The 20489-nt window shown below is 36.5% G+C and overlaps 1 protein-coding gene and 1 long non-coding RNA gene across 8 annotated transcripts in view; both read right to left on the reverse strand.

Annotated features, from left to right (window-relative positions):
* Window positions 1-2254: 2254 nt before the first annotated feature.
* On the reverse strand, window positions 2255-3962 carry LOC131144472 (uncharacterized). The gene is made up of 3 exons (XR_009133824.1): window positions 3682-3962; window positions 3539-3602; window positions 2255-2471 (listed from the first exon to the last, which is right to left on the reverse strand). It is a non-coding gene; the product is annotated as an uncharacterized LOC131144472 (long non-coding RNA).
* Window positions 3963-4643: 681 nt separating this feature from the next.
* LOC131144473 (brefeldin A-inhibited guanine nucleotide-exchange protein 5) overlaps window positions 4644-20489 on the reverse strand; it is a 131619-nt gene continuing 115773 nt past the window's right edge. For 6 of the 7 annotated variants that reach the window (XM_058093154.1, XM_058093149.1, XM_058093152.1 and 3 more), the window contains 5 exons: window positions 19378-19494; window positions 18858-18994; window positions 18051-18384; window positions 17351-17446; window positions 4644-4931 (listed from right to left, as the gene is read on the reverse strand). In XM_058093154.1, coding sequence (XP_057949137.1) covers window positions 4869-4931; window positions 17351-17446; window positions 18051-18384; window positions 18858-18994; window positions 19378-19494 — 747 coding nt within the window. In that variant the 3' untranslated portion in view covers window positions 4644-4868. The remainder of the gene's footprint in view (window positions 4932-17350; window positions 17447-18050; window positions 18385-18857; window positions 18995-19377; window positions 19495-20489) is intronic. The other variant, XM_058093155.1, reaches the window with a different exon arrangement.

The following is a 20489-nucleotide window of genomic DNA, read 5'->3' on the forward strand; positions in this document are numbered from 1 at the left end:
AAGTTGTTCCTTCAGTTCTTTCAATTCAGCTGGAGCCATACGGTACGGAGCTTTCGATATCGGTGCCGTACCTGGAACTAGCTCTATCGCGAATTCCACTTCCCTATCCGGAGGTAACCCTGGCAAGTCCTCTGGAAACACGTCAGGGAACTCGCACACTACAGCAATTGTTTCCAACTTATTTTTTTCAACCGGCGTATCTTTCACAAACGCCAAATACCCTTGGCAGCCATCTAGGAGTAGCCTCCTAGCTTGCAAAGCTGAAAGAATTTGTGGTGTAGAACGCACACACGACCCCTGGAATTTGAATTCCTGCTCCCCTGGTGGTTTAAACAACACCTCTCGCCTGCGGCAATCAATACTAGCATAACTGGCCGACAACCAGTCCATCCCAAGGATGATATCAAAACCATGCATGTCATAGACCACTAGGTTAACTGGTAGTATTCTTCCCTGAATTTCCACAGGGAAGTTATGGACTAACTTACTACACCCGATTGCAGACCCAGACGGCGTAGTCACTACCAATTCATAATTCAACAGTTGCACCTCCAAACCACATAATTTAACAAAATTACGGGAAATAAAAGAATGCGTAGCTCCAGAATCAAAAAGTACTATAGCTTCATGAAAAACACATAAATAGTACCTGTGACCACGTCACCAGCGTTCTCAGCATCACCAGGAGTCAGAGAATATACCCTAGCCTGGGCAGTACCCCCCTGCTGACCGCCACGCTGTGTCGGAGCATTCCCTCTGTATTGCTTCTGTGTGACTCCATCATTCCTCTGCCTCGGACAGTCTCTCATCTGATGCCCTTGTCTACCACACCGCATACAGGCTCCCGTAGACAACCAACACTGCCCCTGGTGTTTCTTACCACATAAAGAGCAATGTGGAACACTTGCGGCATTCTGGGACGTGCCACCACTATTTTTCTTCCATTTACTCTGTCCTGCCCCAGATGAATAATTAGGAGGCGCTGGCCTCTTCTTCGTAACCTGAACCTCTGCATCCTCTAGTAAACACTCCTCTGCTACCGTGGCTTTATCAACCAACGTAGCAAAATCTTGTAACTGCAGAATCGCCGTCTGCTTACGGATCTCGCTCCTCAGACCCCTCTAAAACTTCCAAGCCTTCTTTGCTTCATCAGGAATCACGAATGGAGCAAATCGAGACAGCTCCTAGAACTTGGCAGCGTACTGCTGCACTGTCAGTGAACCCTGATTCAAATTCATAAATTCCTCCATTTTCGCATTTCTCATTGTGGCCGGAAAATAACGTTCAAAGAAGAGCTCTTTGAATCGGGCCCATGTCAACACTATCGGTATCGGTCGGTGCTCCTCCATCTGCTTTACCGACCCCCACCATCTCTCAGCCTCCCCTGCCAACTTGAACGTGGCGAAGGTGACTTTCTGCTTTTCAGTGCAGTTTAACACACCTAAGATCTTCTCGATCTCCTGGATCCAATTCTCAGCACGAACTGGATCTGTACCGCCCACAAAAGCAGAGGGCTTCAATCTGGTGAACTGCTCAATAGAGCAACCCAACTCAGTCATAGGACGATCCTGCCCTCTATTCGTACGCACTACCTCAGCCATAAGCTGCTGTGCGAATTCACGTAACACACTAGTAGAGTCGTTACCAGCCTCGGGGCCGGCACCCTCACTACTACTGCCACCTATATTGGCAGTGATATCCCTGGATTCCATCCTGAAAACATTTACGAGAATTCATTAGAAGGTAATAGCCTAAGCATCAACTAACACTATCATACTATAGACTCAGTTCCTTAAATCCACATCCTGAATATCGAGGTACTCCATTAATTTAACATCATCATTCTAACTCAAGTTCTGCTCTTCCACTTGGAAACAACACCATCAATAGATTGCCATGATTTTCTGAACCCTTCGAATGATCCAGAAAAACACAGAAGTCTGCCAATTGTTTTCATCTCCAGGTATACAAAACAAAACTCAAGGTCATATCCATGTCCTATACTCTGGTATATTCTAGACTGTAACAACTAGCAAGTTTAGCACATATCCCTAACCAGGCAGTATGAATCAAATCATACTTCCGACTGGCTACGGGCTCTGATACCAACTGTAACGACCCGGCCCTTTACACGGACTCAGGTGTCACTCACATACATCAAATACCTATACCTGTTCAAGATATGGAAACAACCCGTCCTAAACAGGGACATACAGGTGTAAAACATACATAATCATGATGTAAATGTCGCGGAAAAACATAAACATCCATTGGGATTACTACTAGCCTTATACCAGAGTTCACTAATACATCCATAATTTACATACATTCGGACTTAGAGTAATCATCATATTACAACCCTCCAAAAAGGACTTTCATCAAGTTTGGTACAAAAATTTAGATGCTTACGTAAGCTAACCAAAATAAACTCCCTAGTCCTTTTATCTACTAGGACTGACGCACGGATGGACCTGAAAACAAAGGTTGTAAGATAGGGTGAGACACCTCTCAGTAAGGAAGAAGGAGTTACAACAGTGTGTGACTGCATACATGCATATTTTCATTCAACATCTGGAATATAAATCAAATATTTTCAATACAGTAATGCATCAGGTATATCATTATTCATATTACAAAATTCCCACATCTGTCTTTCGACCATTTAATGATTTATCAGATGACCAACAGCAAAATATCCCTATAACCAGTTTTACCCCATGGCTCGGGTTGTGCACTGGTACTCGTCCAATGCCCTGTTCGTGCAGACACTGCCGAGTACCTACATACGATCCGACTGCCTCCATTGGCCCAATATCAGCCAATGGTTTCACCCTGCTAGCCGACCATCTTGGTACCCACATCGTTTAGTACGTGTGGTTGCACGTGTACATCTAGCTACGATATCGTGCCGTATCATATAACAGTAGTTTATTTCAACTCTGCAAAGAAAGTATTTTTCAACCCTCCCGGGACTCTCAAGCTGTGGTTCCGTGTATCATAAATTCAATTTATACATATATGATTTTATCTCCCATAATCTACATCAATAGTATAGAAATAATTCCAGCGGGTTCAAATCGGCGTCTTTGCACCTGGTTTACCCCTCTTTGTTTACTGATGCGGCTCGGTGTATCACCAGCCTCTGTTTATCACATTGTCAGTATAACAAATTGAAATTTCATTCCCATATTCTATATCAGTAGTATAGAAAATACATTCATTTTCATTTCAACATATATCACACAAGTTTAATACAAAAACCCGCTAAATGATAGAAATTCATTATACATAGTTTAACTAAATAAATAAAGGAATCGAGTCTCTCCTACTATAGTATAAACACAAATAAAGATGTTTGTAAAATTTGGAGATCATACGTCGAAATCCTCGTTTTTACCAAAAATCGTAAAATCGTCAAACCGGCATTTCTACTCGGTAGAATTTCACAAATAAGCAGTTAAATCATACATAATAACGTAAACTAGCTTTTTAGCGGTTTAGTTTTCCAAAATAACTGTTGTAATCAAATTCCCCTTACCTTATATTCAAAATGAAACTTCGTACGAAAACGGTCCAAAACGACAACTCAAGATCCCGAAAACCTAAAACCACAGAACATAACCTTACTATGTTTTCTACTGCTATCCAAATATCCAATCAAAATTAGGATCAGATTCCTACCTCGATTCTTGGGAAAACCCGAAACTCTCCGAAACGACGATCCGATCCACTAAAAGTGTAGAGTTTTCTCTTCTGATCCACGCAGTACCCTCCGTTTTTGGAAATGGATGACGAACGGCGAAGGATCTTAGAGAGAGAGAGAGAGAAAATGAGAGAGAGAGAGAGAGAGAGAGAGAGAGAGAGAGAGAGAGAATGAAAGAGAATAAGAGAATTTATAGAATAAATCCTTGTGAGAGAGAGAGAGAGAGAGAGAGAGAGAGAGAGAGAGAGAATGAGAGAATGAGAGAATGAAAGAGAATAAGAGAATTTATAGAATAAATCTTTACTTAGCCCTTAAGTAATCTAAATAAATATCTCCTCCAAGATATTTATATATAAATATCTCAAAATATCTTTTCCAAAATATCCTTTTTTTTTTTTTTTTGGGTCGGGTTACTACACAAAGACTCAAAATCCACACTACCAAACACAATTTAAACATTTTTTTCTCGATCAGAGCTATTTTGTTCATGCTATGATGTTTTTTGTTTTGTTTTTCTACTTACTATATTTTTGTGGAATTAATAGCATGAACAATACGTGTTATTGAAAAATTGTATCATAATGCTCATTCATATTTAGTATTCAATATTTTGTCTTCAAATATTACTGCCAATATGTTTACAATCAAGAATTCATTATATAGGGGTTTTCAAAACAATTTTGATAAATGTGCATTGAGGTGCACACCTTGGCTTTGTTCCTTATACCTAGGCTCTAGGTACCACTCTTAAGAAAAGAATTTCTTATCCTCTTTAGGTTTTAGTTTCTCCTCTCTCAATACAATTTCTTACTTTTGTTATAAAGAAGACGCATTATGGTGAATTTGGCAGGGGATCGCTTGGATGGATTTTGGCCTAAAGTCAGGGTCCTACTCGTAATACAATAGAAATCATCTCTGGAACAACTCATAACAACAATCAAGCATCAAAATTCAAATATTGAAATTACCAAGAACAAAATCGTCGTAGTTTTTTACTAAAAAATTAAGATAAGTAACAATAAAAAAATCATTGCATACACAAACAAAATTGCATCATTAAACTAGAAAATCTTAAAGAATTAGTGAACAACGCTATCTTCAATGTCTTAGCTGCCTAAAGATCTGAAAACCACTCCTTCGGGAAACCTCAATTAACCAAAAATGACTATTGCAAAAGTGCACCTAACTGCATGCTGAAAAGATCGCCAAGAGCACCACGGACGTCTATCTAGACAAAATCAAGACAATTGGATTTCAGTAACACAAATTATATCAAAATAGCAATTTATAATAAAGTGGCATATTATATTTATAACCTCTAAATAACAAGTGCATGATAATAACTTTTGAAATGATTCAAAACGACCCAATGTACACCCTAATTTTCTCCCTATAGATTCAATAAAATGTGATTTTACCAATACAAAATAAAAAGTTTAAATCCATTAGTTGTTCCCAGGCATAAATCCTTCCCACTAAAAAAAAAAACAAGGAGCTTTATGCCAAAATTAATTTTACAAGTATCAAAAAAATACATGCCCATAGAGGATCAATCAAAGAATGGAGTGTAGAATGGCAACAAAAAGAATTATCCTGGAGATATTAGGAACCAAAGCTTCCTTGTCAAAAATATTTATTGAACCTGTAGAAAAATTTGAAAAACCCTCACTAGGAGACCTGTTAAAAAGTCCCTACCACCTTTAGAGGTGCCTTTTGCTTTGAAGTTTCAATAGATTCTTATCTAGAGAATTTTTCTTCAACAATCTCTATATTTTGTACATTCTCCAACTGAAAAGAGAGAAGATACATATCTTCATATTCCCGAATCAGTTCTAGAAACAAATATGTCTTCCTCATACCAATCTTCCACTTCAATATCACAAACAAAAATAGAATCCATCTGTTGAGTTTTCTTTTCTACCCTATGGTTGCATACTTGAACATTAGAATCTATATTCTTCATCCTAGACTCCTTGCATGTATCCTCATTGGATGTTTCTGTAGTACCCTAATTATTCTCCATGACCCCATCCTTCCTTGAATAAGCTTCACACTTTGCACTGTTTCTAGATTCTTCTGCAAACCCATCACTGCTAGTTGGCGAGTTGAACGAAAATCAACAACTTTCCCTTTCTTATCTTGCTCGACTAAATGCGATCATGAGATTCTTATAAGTGGTGGAAATGTTGCAAGGAATGATCTTTTCATATGCTTCATTTGCTTGCACCTTCAATGTCCCATAAATGGCCACACTTGTCTTCACCAAACACTATAGAATCCATATGTTGAGAAAAGCCCCTCAAATGATCTTAGGTTCTAAGCTATGTTTGGACTTTTCTTTTTCCATCCAAGCTAAGCCAACCCATTTTCCTTCCTTGGGCCTATCAAAAATAAAGGCTTCAAAATTAGGCCTTGTGCCCAAAATGTGCAATGTAAAAGTTATCATCTAGGCCAATTAGCATCGAATTGTATCTCGATCCATTAGCCTTGGGAGGATATCGTTTAAAATTTAAATCAAATTTGGTCCTAGATACTACCCAAAAAACTTTCCTTCACAAATTCATGTTTTCAAATTAATGATAAGCGGAAACAAACAATTTACTTTTGTATTAGTCTGCCTTTGCCATCACTGGTAGTGCAAAATCCCATTGTAGATATGCATGTCATAGCCCCGTTCTGACTGCTGTCCCATATTCAACAAATCATGAAGTCCAAGAACATAAAATACATGGGATCCATCCTTTAAGTATATGGATATTCTTCCTTTACCCAAAATTGGTACTGTTCCAATATTTCCAATCTTAACTTTCCATCTGAATGACTCATCTAATTTAAAAAATATATCTTTCTTATCACTCATATATTGCTACAGTTCATATCAAGAATTCATTGAATTTGAGGTTATTCATCTGCTCCATTGCGTGTCACTAATAAAGTTTCTAATTTTTTTCACTATTTTTTGTGACCTTCAGGTGATATTTAATGTGATTATTTTCATTGTATCAACACTTTTATCTAATGTCATTAAAGATATAAACGATGGAGTAATGACTAGTGTAAGGACTATAGTTGGAGAGATTAGAGAATTTCCAATCACAATAAGTGTATATCAAGGATTTGCTTGAGCCATTATCTTTTTGCTTTAGTGATGGATCAACTGACTAGGAGTATCAAAAATGAGGTTCCATCGAATATGTTGTTTGTAGATGACATTATATTGATTAATGAAACTTTAGGTGGAATAGAGGCTAAGTTAGAATTATGGAGAGAAACTTTAGAATCTAAAGCCTTTAGGATAAGCAGAAAAAAAAGAGAAAATATAAAATGTAATTTCAGTAATAGTAGGACAAATATTGCAAACAAAGTTAAACTTGATGATGAAGAAATAAATAACACTAGTAGATTTCGATACCTTGATCTATTATGCAAGCTAAAGGAGAAATTGAAGAGGACGTAATACATGAAGTTAAAGCAGACTAGGTAAAATGGAGAAGTGCTTCAAGTACGCTTTGTGATCGTAAAAAACAAACGACGACAAAACTAAGCCTTAAGTAACACTAGGTGGGGTCGGCTATATAAATCATTTTTCACCAATTTATGTGATCATTGACAATTTCTTTTAATAGATTTAGGACTATTAAATCTTTACTCACCATCTCATTCTAAGTTATTTAAGGTCTACCCCTACTCCTTCTATTGCCCCCCACAGTAACTAACTCACACTTCCTCACTGGTGCACTATGTGGCTTACGTTGCAAGTGTCCATACCATCTAAGTCATATCTCCCTTATCTTATCTTCTATAGAAGCTACACTGAACTTACCACGAATATGTTCATTCCTTAATTTATCTATCAGTGTTATACCACTCATCCATTTAAGCATTCTCATCTCGGCAACTTTTACTTTTTGGATATTTTGTTCCTTCATCGCCCAACATTATGATCCATATAGCATAGTTGGTCTTATAGCCATCCAATAAAACTTCCCCTTCAATTTTAAGGGTATTCTACGATCACAAAACACACTTGAAGCACTTCTCCATTTTACCCAACCTGCTTTAACTCTATGCATTACATCATTCTTCAATTTGTCCTTCAGTTTGCATAATAGATCAAAGGTATCGAAATATACAAGTGCTATTTATTTCTTCATAATCAAGTCTAACTTTGTCTCCAATATTCCTCCTACCATTACTAAAATTACATTTCATATATTCTGTCTTATTTCTACTTATCTTAAAGCCTTATGATTCCAAAGCTTCTTTCTATAATTCTAACTTAGCCTCTACTCTGCCCCTAGTTTCATCAATCAATACAATATCATCTGCAAACAACATACACCATGAAACCTCATTTTAAATACTCTTAGTCAGTTGGTCCATCACTAAAGCAAAAAGATTAGGGCTCAAAGCAGATCCTTGATGTACACCTAAGGTGATTGGAAATTCTACAGTTTCTCCATCTATGGTCCTCACACTAGTCATTACTTTTAAAATACTCATAAAATTAAAAGGGAAGTTTCATAGGACAGCTATAAGTCCAGCTATGCTACATAGATCAAAATGTTGAACGACTAAGAAATAACATATCAAAAAAGTAAAAGTTGTCGAGATGAGAATGCTTAGATGAATGAGTGATATAACATTGAAAGATAAATTAAGAAATGAACATATTTGCGGTAATTTAGGCATAGCTCCCATAGAAGATAAGATGAGGGAGGGACGACTCATATGGTTTAGGCACTTGCAACATAAGCCACATAATGTGCTAGTGAAGAAGAATGAGTTAGTTACTGTGAGGAGTAGCAGAAAGGCTAGGAATAGACCTAAAATAACAACGAATGAGATAGTTAAAAATGATTTAATAACCTTGAATTTATCAAAAGAAATTGTTCATGATCGCATAAATTGGCAGCAAAGGATTCATATAACCGATCCCACCTAATGGGACTTAAGGCTTGATTTTATTATTGTTGTTGTTGTACAACGTTCTTATCTGTAGTGACCATATTTATTACAGTATGGCACTGAACTTGAGATTCATCTCACTTTTCAGTATTACAACTGCATTCTCTTCGAAAACCTGATTTATAATTTTCCCTCGCTTCAATGTTAAATAGTTGATTTTTTTGGAATGAATCCTGTTGTTGAGATGTATTATTCTCACCTTTTATATTTAACTTACTTTGTAGGGCTTCCTCTACACCAACTTGTAGTTATTCATTTGACCGTTGTTTATTGGTCTGTAATGAAGCTAAAATTTCTTCCAACTTCATTATAGTCAAATCCTCAAATTCCTCAACCGCAGTCACAATAAGTTAGAGAGCTCATCCTCAAAACCTAGGTATCAAGAAGAGAGAATGTTGGCCTTACAAGGCTTAAAATCTTGTTATCTTGTTTTGATGCTAACAAACGAGTGAAATTTAACGTATTTGTGTGAGTAATGTTATTTCAGGGTTCATATATGAGAAAGCAAGGTCAAAGTGCTCACAAGGATCAAATGAAGTCAAAGCATGGATTTAAAGATGATATATTAAAACTTGAAGAATATGAGGACATGAATGATTTGTTGAAAGCCAAGGAATGTTAAAGTCAAAAGAGCCAAAGAAAAGCAAAGTGAGAAAGCTCAAAGAATATTAAAGCTCAAAGACCAAGAAAGAGTCCAAGGACAAAGCATGAAGACTCAAGAACCTAGAATGTGAAAAGTCTTAGAAGTCTTTATGTAAGTACTTTAATGTTTAAATATCGTTTGAAATATTTTGAAACTCTTAAGTTAACTTCTTGAACCTAGATACCTTTTAAAATACTTGAAAAATATTTTTATAAGGTCAAAAATTATTTTAAAAAGGTTAGAATTATTTTTGGAATGAAAAGCACCAAAAAGATGATTTTCAAATGCTGTCAGTTTTTATACATCCGCATTGAGGTGCATTTTTCACTATCAAAACCTTCTGATTTTAAAGTGTGTTCAACATGAAAGTTGTAGGATTTTCTCTTAACTTTCTTTTGACACCAAGAATACCTAATTTGGAGTTATACAGAAGAAGTTATGAACAAAATACTGAAGCAGGGTCACAGCTGTCAACCAACTGAACACTGTTCACGGGAGGAACTTCAACTGACTGAATAGTAGACAGAGCCACTTCAGACGACCGAAGTGTAACTTCAGACATCTGTAGAATAACTTCAGATGACTGAAGATTAAGTTCAGTCATCTGAAGATTTTTTGCTGAATTTTTTTAAAGAGGCAGAACCACCTCAGATGATTGAACCCGAGACTTCAGTCATCTGAACATTGTTAACGGGCAGAAATTTTAAAAATTTTATTTTTTAAATAACTGTTGCTTGGACTCCAAACTTTCTAAAAACTTGAGAAATAGTCCAAGTAAACTTGGGCAACAAGAAAATACTTTTGAAATCTTATAAATACATGGTTTTGCAAATCGAAAAGACACCAAGAATTGAAAAATCTGTTTTGAAAAGCTGAAAGCACTCTTGTTCTTCCAAAGTTCTCTTGCTCACTCATTGCAAAACTCTTTTGCTGAGATATTCTGAAGTGCTAATCCTTCCTTCTCTGAATTCCTACTGCTAATCCTCATCTAAGAAGGATATTGGTGAATTCTACACTTAAGCTTCATTGTATTTCATATTGATATTTTACGTCGAAGTATATAGTGCTGAAATTGTATTAACTTGCTCTTTAAGTACGTAGATCTTATCTTGTGTTTCTTGTAATTCTTTGACGTTCCAAGGTTTGTTTGGATCGTTGGCTAAGCAAGGGGACATTGCTTAGAGAGATGGGCTCTAGCCTAATTAAGGAGTGTGACCGAACGAGGGGACATTGTTTGGAGAGGCGGGCTTTAGCCTAGTGAAGGAGTGTTTGAGCATGGGGTATCGCTTGTAAAGGTTTTGTTCCACCCATCAACGGAACAGGTTTAGTGAATCCTTTGGTGGTTTTCCAAAGGCGAGGACGTAGGCTGAGTATAAGCCGAACCTCGTAAAAATCTCCGTCTCACTCTCTCTTTCCCTATTCTTTATTTTCAGTACATATTTAAATTGCGTGGATGATTTAAATTTGAAAATCTTATAAACTACGTATATTTGGAAATTAAGTAAACCTTAAAGTTTGATTTTGATTTGAGTTGCGAAATCGAAAGGGAATACATTGGTTGAACCATTCTTTGTGGAAACAATACGGGAGTACGTTACATGGCTAAAATCCCAAAGATAAATTAACTTAAGAGTTTATTTGAATTCTGAAGTTTGGAAAGAGTAATTGGATTTTATATTGAACATCATATTGAAGAAGAAATTTCATATATACAGGGCTTTGTTCAAAACTCACATTCACCACAGGGCTGAAAACATCAAAAGCTGAAAGTTATGTATATTATATTGATTGTGATTGGATGGTATAAAGATTTGTTTTATATTCCAAGAGTACTAAATCTTGAATGATTTCATCAATCTAATAGTGTTGCAGTGAACTTATATTTGGCAATCAAATTGGTTGGTGGTTTGAGCACTGTGGTTGATTGGCTTGACTAGTTTAATTATTTGTGTGATTGAAGATTGAATGTTTTATTAGTTGTCTTATTGATTGTTTAAAAGAAACCAAGTTCTTGTTTGATTGAAAAAATAAATAAACAAGTTAAAGAATTGGTTAAATATTAAAAGAAGTTAAGGACTTTAAAAAGAACTAAGAAGAAAGTTTAAAAAGCCAATTCACCCCCCCTCTTGGGAAGCTATTTCTAATTTTAGAGAGCTAAGAGGATCTTATAGTGGCTTGGGACTACCCACAGAGGCGATGTGGGACTGGACACACACCATCACTCTCCCTTGAGCCCATGGGGGGAAATGAGGCGAGGAGGAGTCCAGCCCACAGAGGAACCAAGCAGCCCAAGGCCCAGCTCTAATACCAAGTTAGAGAGGTCATCCTCAAAAGTCAATCTTTCATAATTTGAACATCCTTTACCTCTTCGCCATTAGCTCTCATCCACTTGACAATAGCTAATGCCCATGAAAAATAATTAGAAATTGATTCTGATTTCTCAATCTGTAAAAGCTTGTGCTGTCATCATAGAGTAGTTCTTTCAACACATTGATATGACTTCAATAATGCATCCCATGCTTCCTTTACAATTTTTGCATGAACAACTTTCAGAAAAATTGAAGGATCAATCACCTGAAAATACAGTGTTGTGCCTTTATATTTTTCTGTTTGGCTGTAATCAACGCTGTTTTCTGTTCAAGTGTTATATTTGCTTCATCATGCAACTCTTTATAACCTTGATGTTTCATCATGTAACTCTCTATAACCTTGATCTACAAGATTCCAAATATACTGAAATTCAAAGAACACTTGCACCTGAATTCTCCAATGCTCAAAATTTGTTTTTCCATTGAATCTCGAAGCTGTAGACTAGCTTGACGCCATATTGATTAACAGGTTCTGACACCGGACGTTGGATTCATAAAATTAATTCACAAGGATAAATATTTTATTAGAATAATTAAAAGCAATTTCTTCACTCATCATCAAGACTTATGGAGGCACATATATAAGACTCCTTAAATACCTAGGAATTTCTATCCATCTTAAGCATTGCCTATCTAATTTCACTTTCCTGAAAACGTCTCTCCAACCAAGACTACTAATTTGAAGATATAGGATTCCACACCAAGCCCTCAATCGTCGACCTTTCTCCATCCTCTAAAAAAAAGATTAGCCAAAAAAATCTATAAAACTCACTAGTTATAACACCACCCTATCAGAAATAACCTCTTCCTCTCCAACTCTTTAATAACACTCCTCCTATTACCATTTGCCAAGCTATGAAAGAATTTAGAGTTATAATCACCATCTCTAACCCACTTATATTTAATATTTTGCCTCTAAAAATACCTCCTTTAACTCATTTTTTATTTATAACCACCCTCTTTACCTCATCCAACAAAAGCATCACTTTGTCCTCTTTTTGTACCTAACAAATCTCCCAAAATACTAATCAACACTACAATTATTTGAGCTCTCACATAAACCTAAAACATTTCCAACCCTTATCAAAATGCTCTCTCCAAGAATCCCATAGCAGAGAGATAAAAAACTTATGATCCAACAACATATTTTTAAACCAAAAAGGAGTAAGACCCCGCCTTTCTAGGCTCAAGAAAAATAGGGAAATGGTCTGAACCACACCACAACAAAACCATTTGAGAAAGATTTGAAAAATTCATCCTCTCACATGACTAGTGAACCTTCTCTCCCCACCCACAAACTAAGAAAACATAGCATTATCAATATCAATTTGGAAGCCTCTTAATCTACATTCCCTAATAAATTACTCATGCTATAAAAGAACCTCCCTCCCCCCCCCCCCCTCTCTCCACTAACCACTAGGCAAACAAAACCCAAAAACCACATAAAGCTCCTCCCAGAAAAATAAAATAAAAATTAAGCACTAGCCTAGAAGGACATACAACAAGCATAATCCACCGCTAATCCCTACCTCCAATATCTAATAAAACTGACAAGGAAAAGAAACCCACTAGGTTATCAATTTTACAAATAAAATTAATGTCCTAAATGATCAAAATTCCCATAGCCGCTCTTTAACCTCCCCTCCCAAATATTCCTAACCACTCCCAATCCACATCCTCAAGTTTTGTTTCTTGAATAAAAACAATATCAGGAGCATTTCAACTCAAAACTTCCTTAATGAGCCCTCTCTTCCTCACATCTCCTAATTCTCTCACATTCCAACTTAACATCTTCACAATTTATTTTTTGAAAAAAAGAAGCTATATTTAAATGGATAGAAAGGAAGATACAACATGCAGGGACAAGGAGTCCACCAAATAAAACAAGAAAGCCCTCTCTCAATGCTCTCACTCTTCAGTCACTTGTCTCACATTGAAAGAATGAACCCGGGGGGTGCTTCTGCTTCTCTAGAAATACAATTGAAGATTTATTATATATTCTTATGAAAAATTATCAAATTATTATATATTTATGTTTGTGTATGTATATATTATTATTAACAACTATTTTCATATTAATCAGTTTCAGTCCGGTTTTCAGTTTTTTAGTAAATTTTGTACACCCTTACCTATATAAGGAGTTCTTGTGGGTCATGGCTGTCCCTCTCCTACACCCCAAAGATATAATGAGTAAGATATCCTCCTTATTAGATCCCTCCCTTTGGCACATATTAATATAAAAAATTTCCATAGGAATAGGTCGATACTTTTTTGAAACCTTAGATCCCTTCCATTATTCAATTCACTCACAACATTGTTCACATCAATACCAATGACAAAACACTTTAGAGACAACACTAAAACAACAATACAAATGACAAACTAAGGCCGAAGAACCCTCATCAATTTTATTTTTTCACTTGATCATCCGTACTCTTCAAATGGTGAACACCAACCTGTGTTTCTTCAAAGGGGCTCCTAGGTCCACTATCGTCCACTTTCTATTCCTTAAACAGAACACCATCACCCCCAACATCCCCTCAAATAATTTACAAGGAGAGTAAATGATTACCCTCATAATTAATCCCATTTTCCACCATTAATTAATCCAATAAAAATCTTAATCATATTCTACCTTTTTTTTACCATCACCGCCTCCCAAATTAAAAGTGGCCTCTTGATTACATCATGCTTTCATATGAGACAACGAAAAATACATCACTTGCTGCACAAGGACAGTACATTGTATGCATTGAACAATCGAATGACCTTTTATAACATCAGCAGCCCTCAGCTTCTTTTGTCCATCAAAATCACTGAACTTTATGAGTTCTCCCAGTTCCTGGCTCTTCCCTTCATGAGAACCCTGAACCACTAGCAAATTACACTCCAGTTCTTTATCTAACTCGTTCGCAGCTTGAATAACATGTGTCATCTTCTGGCTCCCTTTGAGGAAAATTCTTTCTGTAACTGCACCAAACTCTCAAAATTTTGCAACGGCTGATGGTTCAGTTCTGCATCTCCCGACCATACTTCAAAAACTCGTAACTCCTTGTTACTTAAAATGCACAACTCACCAACCTTTAAATTACCTGACCCACTTGCTTCAATAATCCCAACTTCATTAACTTCCTCATAGGCATTAGGGCCCAAATCTGTGACAGTTACCTCAGGTCCAACACCCCCTTTTGCAGCCCAAATTTCGTTCCATTCAACATGTGACAGAACGGACCTTCCTCCAAATTTCTCATCACCTCCAGTTCCTCACTGGTGGAAACCTTTGTCAAAGCATTCCAAAACTTACACAGTTCTACTGCATCTTTTCCTTCTGGAACTCTAAACCCTCCATTTTCCTTTACTTTTTCCAGACATAATAAACGACCCCCTTGATTAAAGAGCAATTTCACACTAACAAAACCTTCTCCATTCCTAAAAACAGTTACCCCTGAACCCCTACCAAATTTACAAGGTCCAGAACAGAACAGATTCATTCGGTTCAACAATCATTGAAATCCGCTTGCACCCTACAAAAAGAAAGAAATATGCCTACCTGCGAACACTAATATAAGAACAGAACCTCCTTCGAATAATCTAGGTATAAAAATATTCCTTTCTGATTTAAAATAGTTGTGAAAATCCATAATCAATTACAGTTTGTTTAGCCAAATTCCCATTTCAAATGGACTAGTCAGAGAATATAAGTAATTGGGTCCCGATTCAGTTAACATGCATCACTCAATTGAAAAAATGTGGCAAGTATACATTGTTACAATCCTCTCTTGCCTCTCACCATGGTTGAATTTTCACAAGTGTGAGCATAAATTAGACCTATCTAGTGTGCCATGCAATCCAATATTTCCAACAAAGTTATGTAGCATACCCTAGTTAGCAGTTTAATTGTTGGCATTAGTTTTGTAGGTCCTAGTTTGTGGTTGAACAAATAGTTTTGGCAATACATTGAGATTATGGGATATCTGGAGTTTGTTAGAAAATCCATATGTGAGGTTATTTTTTCATTTTAACGTTAGATCCTCAAAATGTTCGAGCTAGTTATTACAAATGTTTTTGGTGGTTGAACAAGTAGTTTTGGCAATTATTGAAATCGTGATTAAGATTTCATAATATCTTGCTCACTGGATATGGAAAGAACTGACGTAAAGTAGGTTGGAGCAGCCATCAATAAGGCCATAAGGGCAACTCATGTGGCAGGAGATGTGGAGGTTTGATGATGTGAAATGATCGAGTGCCACTTGGCAATGGCTAAGGTTCAGTTTTGGGGCAGCTAGGATTTGCGAAGTGATGGGGATAGATGCAAGTGAGCAAAGAATATTGTGCATTTGCAGTGGGTTGTGCCAAAAATAATTAATATCACCTTGAATTTAGGCCAAATATTGAATCATAATGGTTTTGGGTCAGGCCTGTGGGTGTAGTAGCAGCAAGGCACATTCTCCAAATCATGATTTTGATCTCAATCCTAAGTGCTTTTAAGGATGGTTCTTTTCAGGCAGTGAGCTTGTCTGAAGGCAGAAAGGTTCTCTGTCCCCTTTTAAAAGACTGTTGTGCTATCAGGAGATATTTTGAATGGAGCTATTGAATCTCAGCTGGAAGGTCAAGACATGAAGGTCTTGTGTAATAAAATTGGAACAGGTAATCTTACTACTTAGATAATGATTCTGGGTCTTTAGCACAAAAGGTTATCTGTCCTGAAGTGGAGAAGTCCAGGAGTTTTTTTCACTGAACAGTTGCTAATCAAGGTATTAAGAAGTCACATTGAAATCAGAAGATATGCATGAAAGAAAGGGGAATATCAATGGTGCGAGAATTCTATTATTGATAGGAAGAGGCATGTTAAGGCAGGCTTGGGCTAGTAAGGTCTATTCTTGTCAAATGGTGGTGCAGGTGGGCGCCGAAATGATGGGAAAAAAAAAAAAACAAAGAAGAATAAAAACAAGATAGATCTCATACAATGATCTCAAAATCTTTAAGAACATATTTGGGGCATTTGTGTATTGTAGAAACTCTGGTTTGGAAAATTGAATCAGATGGAAAGGTATTGGGGAAGTTATTCAAAGGAAATGAAAAAATTCAAGGAACTAAAGAAATGGGGCAATGAGTAGGAGGGCAAGGGTGACTTGAGTGAGTTTGCTCATGACGGTGAATTATTACTGGATGAGGTCTGGCAACAACGTGAGTAGTTTCAGATTAATCTAGTTGGTGACATTTCCAACGTGCCCATCAACACCACTCAAAGGTCTGGAAGGTATTCCTACTTTCTGATCAGACCAGGAACGGTATCTTGCCAAACACTGTTTTCATAAGAGAGATCAGGGGAAAGGATATTGAAGCTAAAAAAAATGGTGGATCAGTTTGCAGTGTTCTGATCCTGCAGGTCAAGTTGTTCATTTAGATGGGAGCAAAAGTATGGTAGTGTAGGCCTTTTTGGTGTTCTTTATTTTCTTATTTTTTTTGGTTTTCTGTTCTTGTGAAGATTATTCGGTCTCTGTTTTCTGAATTGTTTCTCTTTTGACATATTTCTTCTCTTATCTTCAATAATAATAATAATATAACCACAACACGAAAGACAATCTAGAATATTCAACTAATGATGTTTTGTCAATAAATATCACATATTTTATTAAGTCGCTTCATCTTGGAATAGTTGACTACCTGGTCACAGCATACAAGTTTTGTAATCCACGGATAGAACTCTCTCAGATGTCTTTTGAAAATCTGATTGTTCATAAAGCACATGCCTTTGAGCACCTGCAAAACCAAGAAAATACAGAAATAATGTCTCCTGCGATAATGACCCAACTGTCCAGTCTGTTAAAGCACCAAACAATCTGGCATATTTGTCATGAAGCAATGAGAAAAAAAAAAATAGGTAGGAGACTAAAGGAAGAATCAGAAAACTCCAACAAGATCAGTTGCATCAACACAATCAATCCAAGAAGGAAACAAGGAAAAATATGATGAAATTTATCATTTCATAAGAATTAGGAGTGACCGTCTGGGAGCTTATACTGTTCAATTTTCCGAACTTATTTTTAGTGTAAAGCTTTCAATGATCCTGAAGCAGCATCCTGACTATCAAACAGATTTTTAAAACAGCAACTACTCAGAAAAAAAAAGGGTTTTGATGTGTCGGTGGGTGTTTGGTGCGAGGGCAGGGGGCATACTGCTCTTGATCAAGGGACAAGACGTAGCTATTTATGAAACAACCCAATAGGGCACATGCTTAATAGACAATTCAGGTCATTGGAAAGTAAGAAATAAATAATTTGCCAGCTCCAAACCACTCTATATCCTTTAAGATGTAACAATGTTCATAAACATATCAAAGACTACAATATATTGTGTTTCATACCTTAATAATGATTGGTGAACGCAACTCCAAAACTCGATGAATATCCATATTAATATTTTCGCCAACAGATGATTGGAGATCAGATGCCTCCCTTAGTATTTGTCCACAGAAAGACACCAGCTTCTCTTCTGCTATTCTTTCAAGTTTTTCATCAGCATCATAATGCTTGCTAAAACTTGAGTCATTTTTTACAGAAGAGATATCGAAATCTTCTGAAGCCTTGTCTTCAGAATCTTGCTTCCTTTCAGCATTAAATCCTGAAGTTGTCTTTTGTAAGATATCCAGATAAATGCAAGTTCCTGCTAATTCCTGTCGAAGTAGATTCAAAGGTGGCCTGTCCAATGAAGTATAATCATGAAACAAGGTTGTTATAGAACAACCAAGTACAAAAGAAAAGTCGTAGGATGGACAATTTTATGGAGTTTTGGGTCCTGTGTGGGGCAGCATACACTACCTACACACCTGGACTTTTGTTTCTCAAGCTTTTGTCTCAGACATGCATCTGGCCTGTCCATGATTCTGAATATTTAGTTTTTAAAATTTGAACTCATGATCAACAGTAAATTTGGTGGAAGCAATGGATCAATATAAATTCTTTATGAAATATGAAAAAAATTATTAAGAACTCAGGGTTGTCCTTTAAGTTTGTTAAATAGGGGTTTAGACTGATGTTCAGCCTGCATGTGTGCACGAGTATCTGTTGCATCATTGCATCGTATTGGTGGATCTAGAGATTCTAGACCATGCCATAGCTGCGTGTCAGCGCAAACTCTGAGAAAATGAATGTGGAAATAAATGGGCAACTACCTTTCAGCTGGAATGTGGTGCATTCGCATCCTCAGGCTTGTATATGAATTATATGAAGCAGCAAATTCTAACAAAGATAACAAAATATCCATTATAGCAATCTTCTGTGGCGCCTTTAGCTTGCTCCAGTACTTCTTCTGCACATTTTAGGAATATTTTTCAGAGAAAAAGCTTTTAACACTACCACTGCCTATTGCAGTAAGGGCCTTGTTTTTTTTTTTTTTTTTTGAGAGAGAGAGACAAGGGGGGAGGAACTTTTCTCTCCCATTTTCGAACAAGAGGAAGCCTTCTAAAATTCATATTTCCACCACTCAACTACAACTTTCTGATGCTAACTACCTCAAAAAGAAGAAGAATAAGAACGACAACAACAAATGCAGGAATTTGGAAGAACAAATGTACTGATGTGCTACAAATCCTAACCAGAAGGAACTAAGTTAACTAACCCACGAAAGTTACAGAACGGGAAAAAAAAAAAAGAAGCAACAGAAGTATGAATGAATGAGATAAAGACTCGTACCTGAATGCAATCAATGGCACCTAAAAGTAATAACTGAGTGGTGCATTTGCCCCTAACAGTTCCCAGCAAGGAACTTTCCTCTTCATATTTAGCATCAGGCTCTGAAGCGTCAGGAGGCTGCAATGCCATTTAAATAAATAAAAAATGGAAAATAGAAACAGTATGAAATATATAGTTACATAGTAACATATATAATATAAGTGCTATATATAATATTGACAGGAAAGGATTCATGTAGCTGACCCCACCTGGTGGGACTTAAAGGCTTGGTTGTTTTTTTTTGTTGTGTGTGCGTGTATTGAGAAATTGCATTTCCAGTCGAGCAAAGAGATGTCACATTTCTAAACCAAGAAATGAAGGGATTAAAAACAAAATTAACAAAGTTAATCCAATTGCATATTTTTATTGCAAATCAATTCCTGCATTTTCTGCATGCTATCATATAGCCTCATGCAACATAACATGCATAAATTCACAGCAAATGTTGATCGATATCAGCAATTGGGGGCAAATATAGATTTTCCTTTGTATCTAACAAAGACAATCAAATTGGAACAGGAATATAATCTTAAAACACATCCACATTGATTGGTTAGTACATAAAAACTTTATAAGATCATTAATAGTTACCAAGTGTGTTATCATGTTACATGTGTTGCCACCACTTAAGCTCCAAGTTCCAAGACACAATTTACAAAAATTAACGGACAACAATTTCCAAGCACCTCTAAATGCCAAAATAAGTATAATGATTAGGCATCCATTATCATAGAGGAAATATAAAAAGTATTAGCCTGATAGCCTCTGATAACCACAAAGAACGTTTCAATAAGGTAACAACTATCGAGAACCCTTTTCCTACAACACCAGAGGGCCAGGGAAGGGGGATGTGTGCTTGGAGTTGTTCTTAATCCTTCAACCTAAAACAGAAATTCTATTGGTCACAAGCAGATTGCTAAAAGATTTTAGATATTAACAAGCCAAAGCTTGATTCATACACACAAATAGACGACATTAACAATTTCGACAGCTAATTAGCAGCCAAAGAACAGACAGAGTTACTGATTCTCAGCCCACTAAGGCACCAACCTGTTAGAATTTTTATTGCACCA

Source organism: Malania oleifera, chromosome 12, assembly GCF_029873635.1.
Source record: "Malania oleifera isolate guangnan ecotype guangnan chromosome 12, ASM2987363v1, whole genome shotgun sequence".
In the NCBI taxonomy this organism is placed as follows: domain Eukaryota; kingdom Viridiplantae; phylum Streptophyta; class Magnoliopsida; order Santalales; family Ximeniaceae; genus Malania; species Malania oleifera.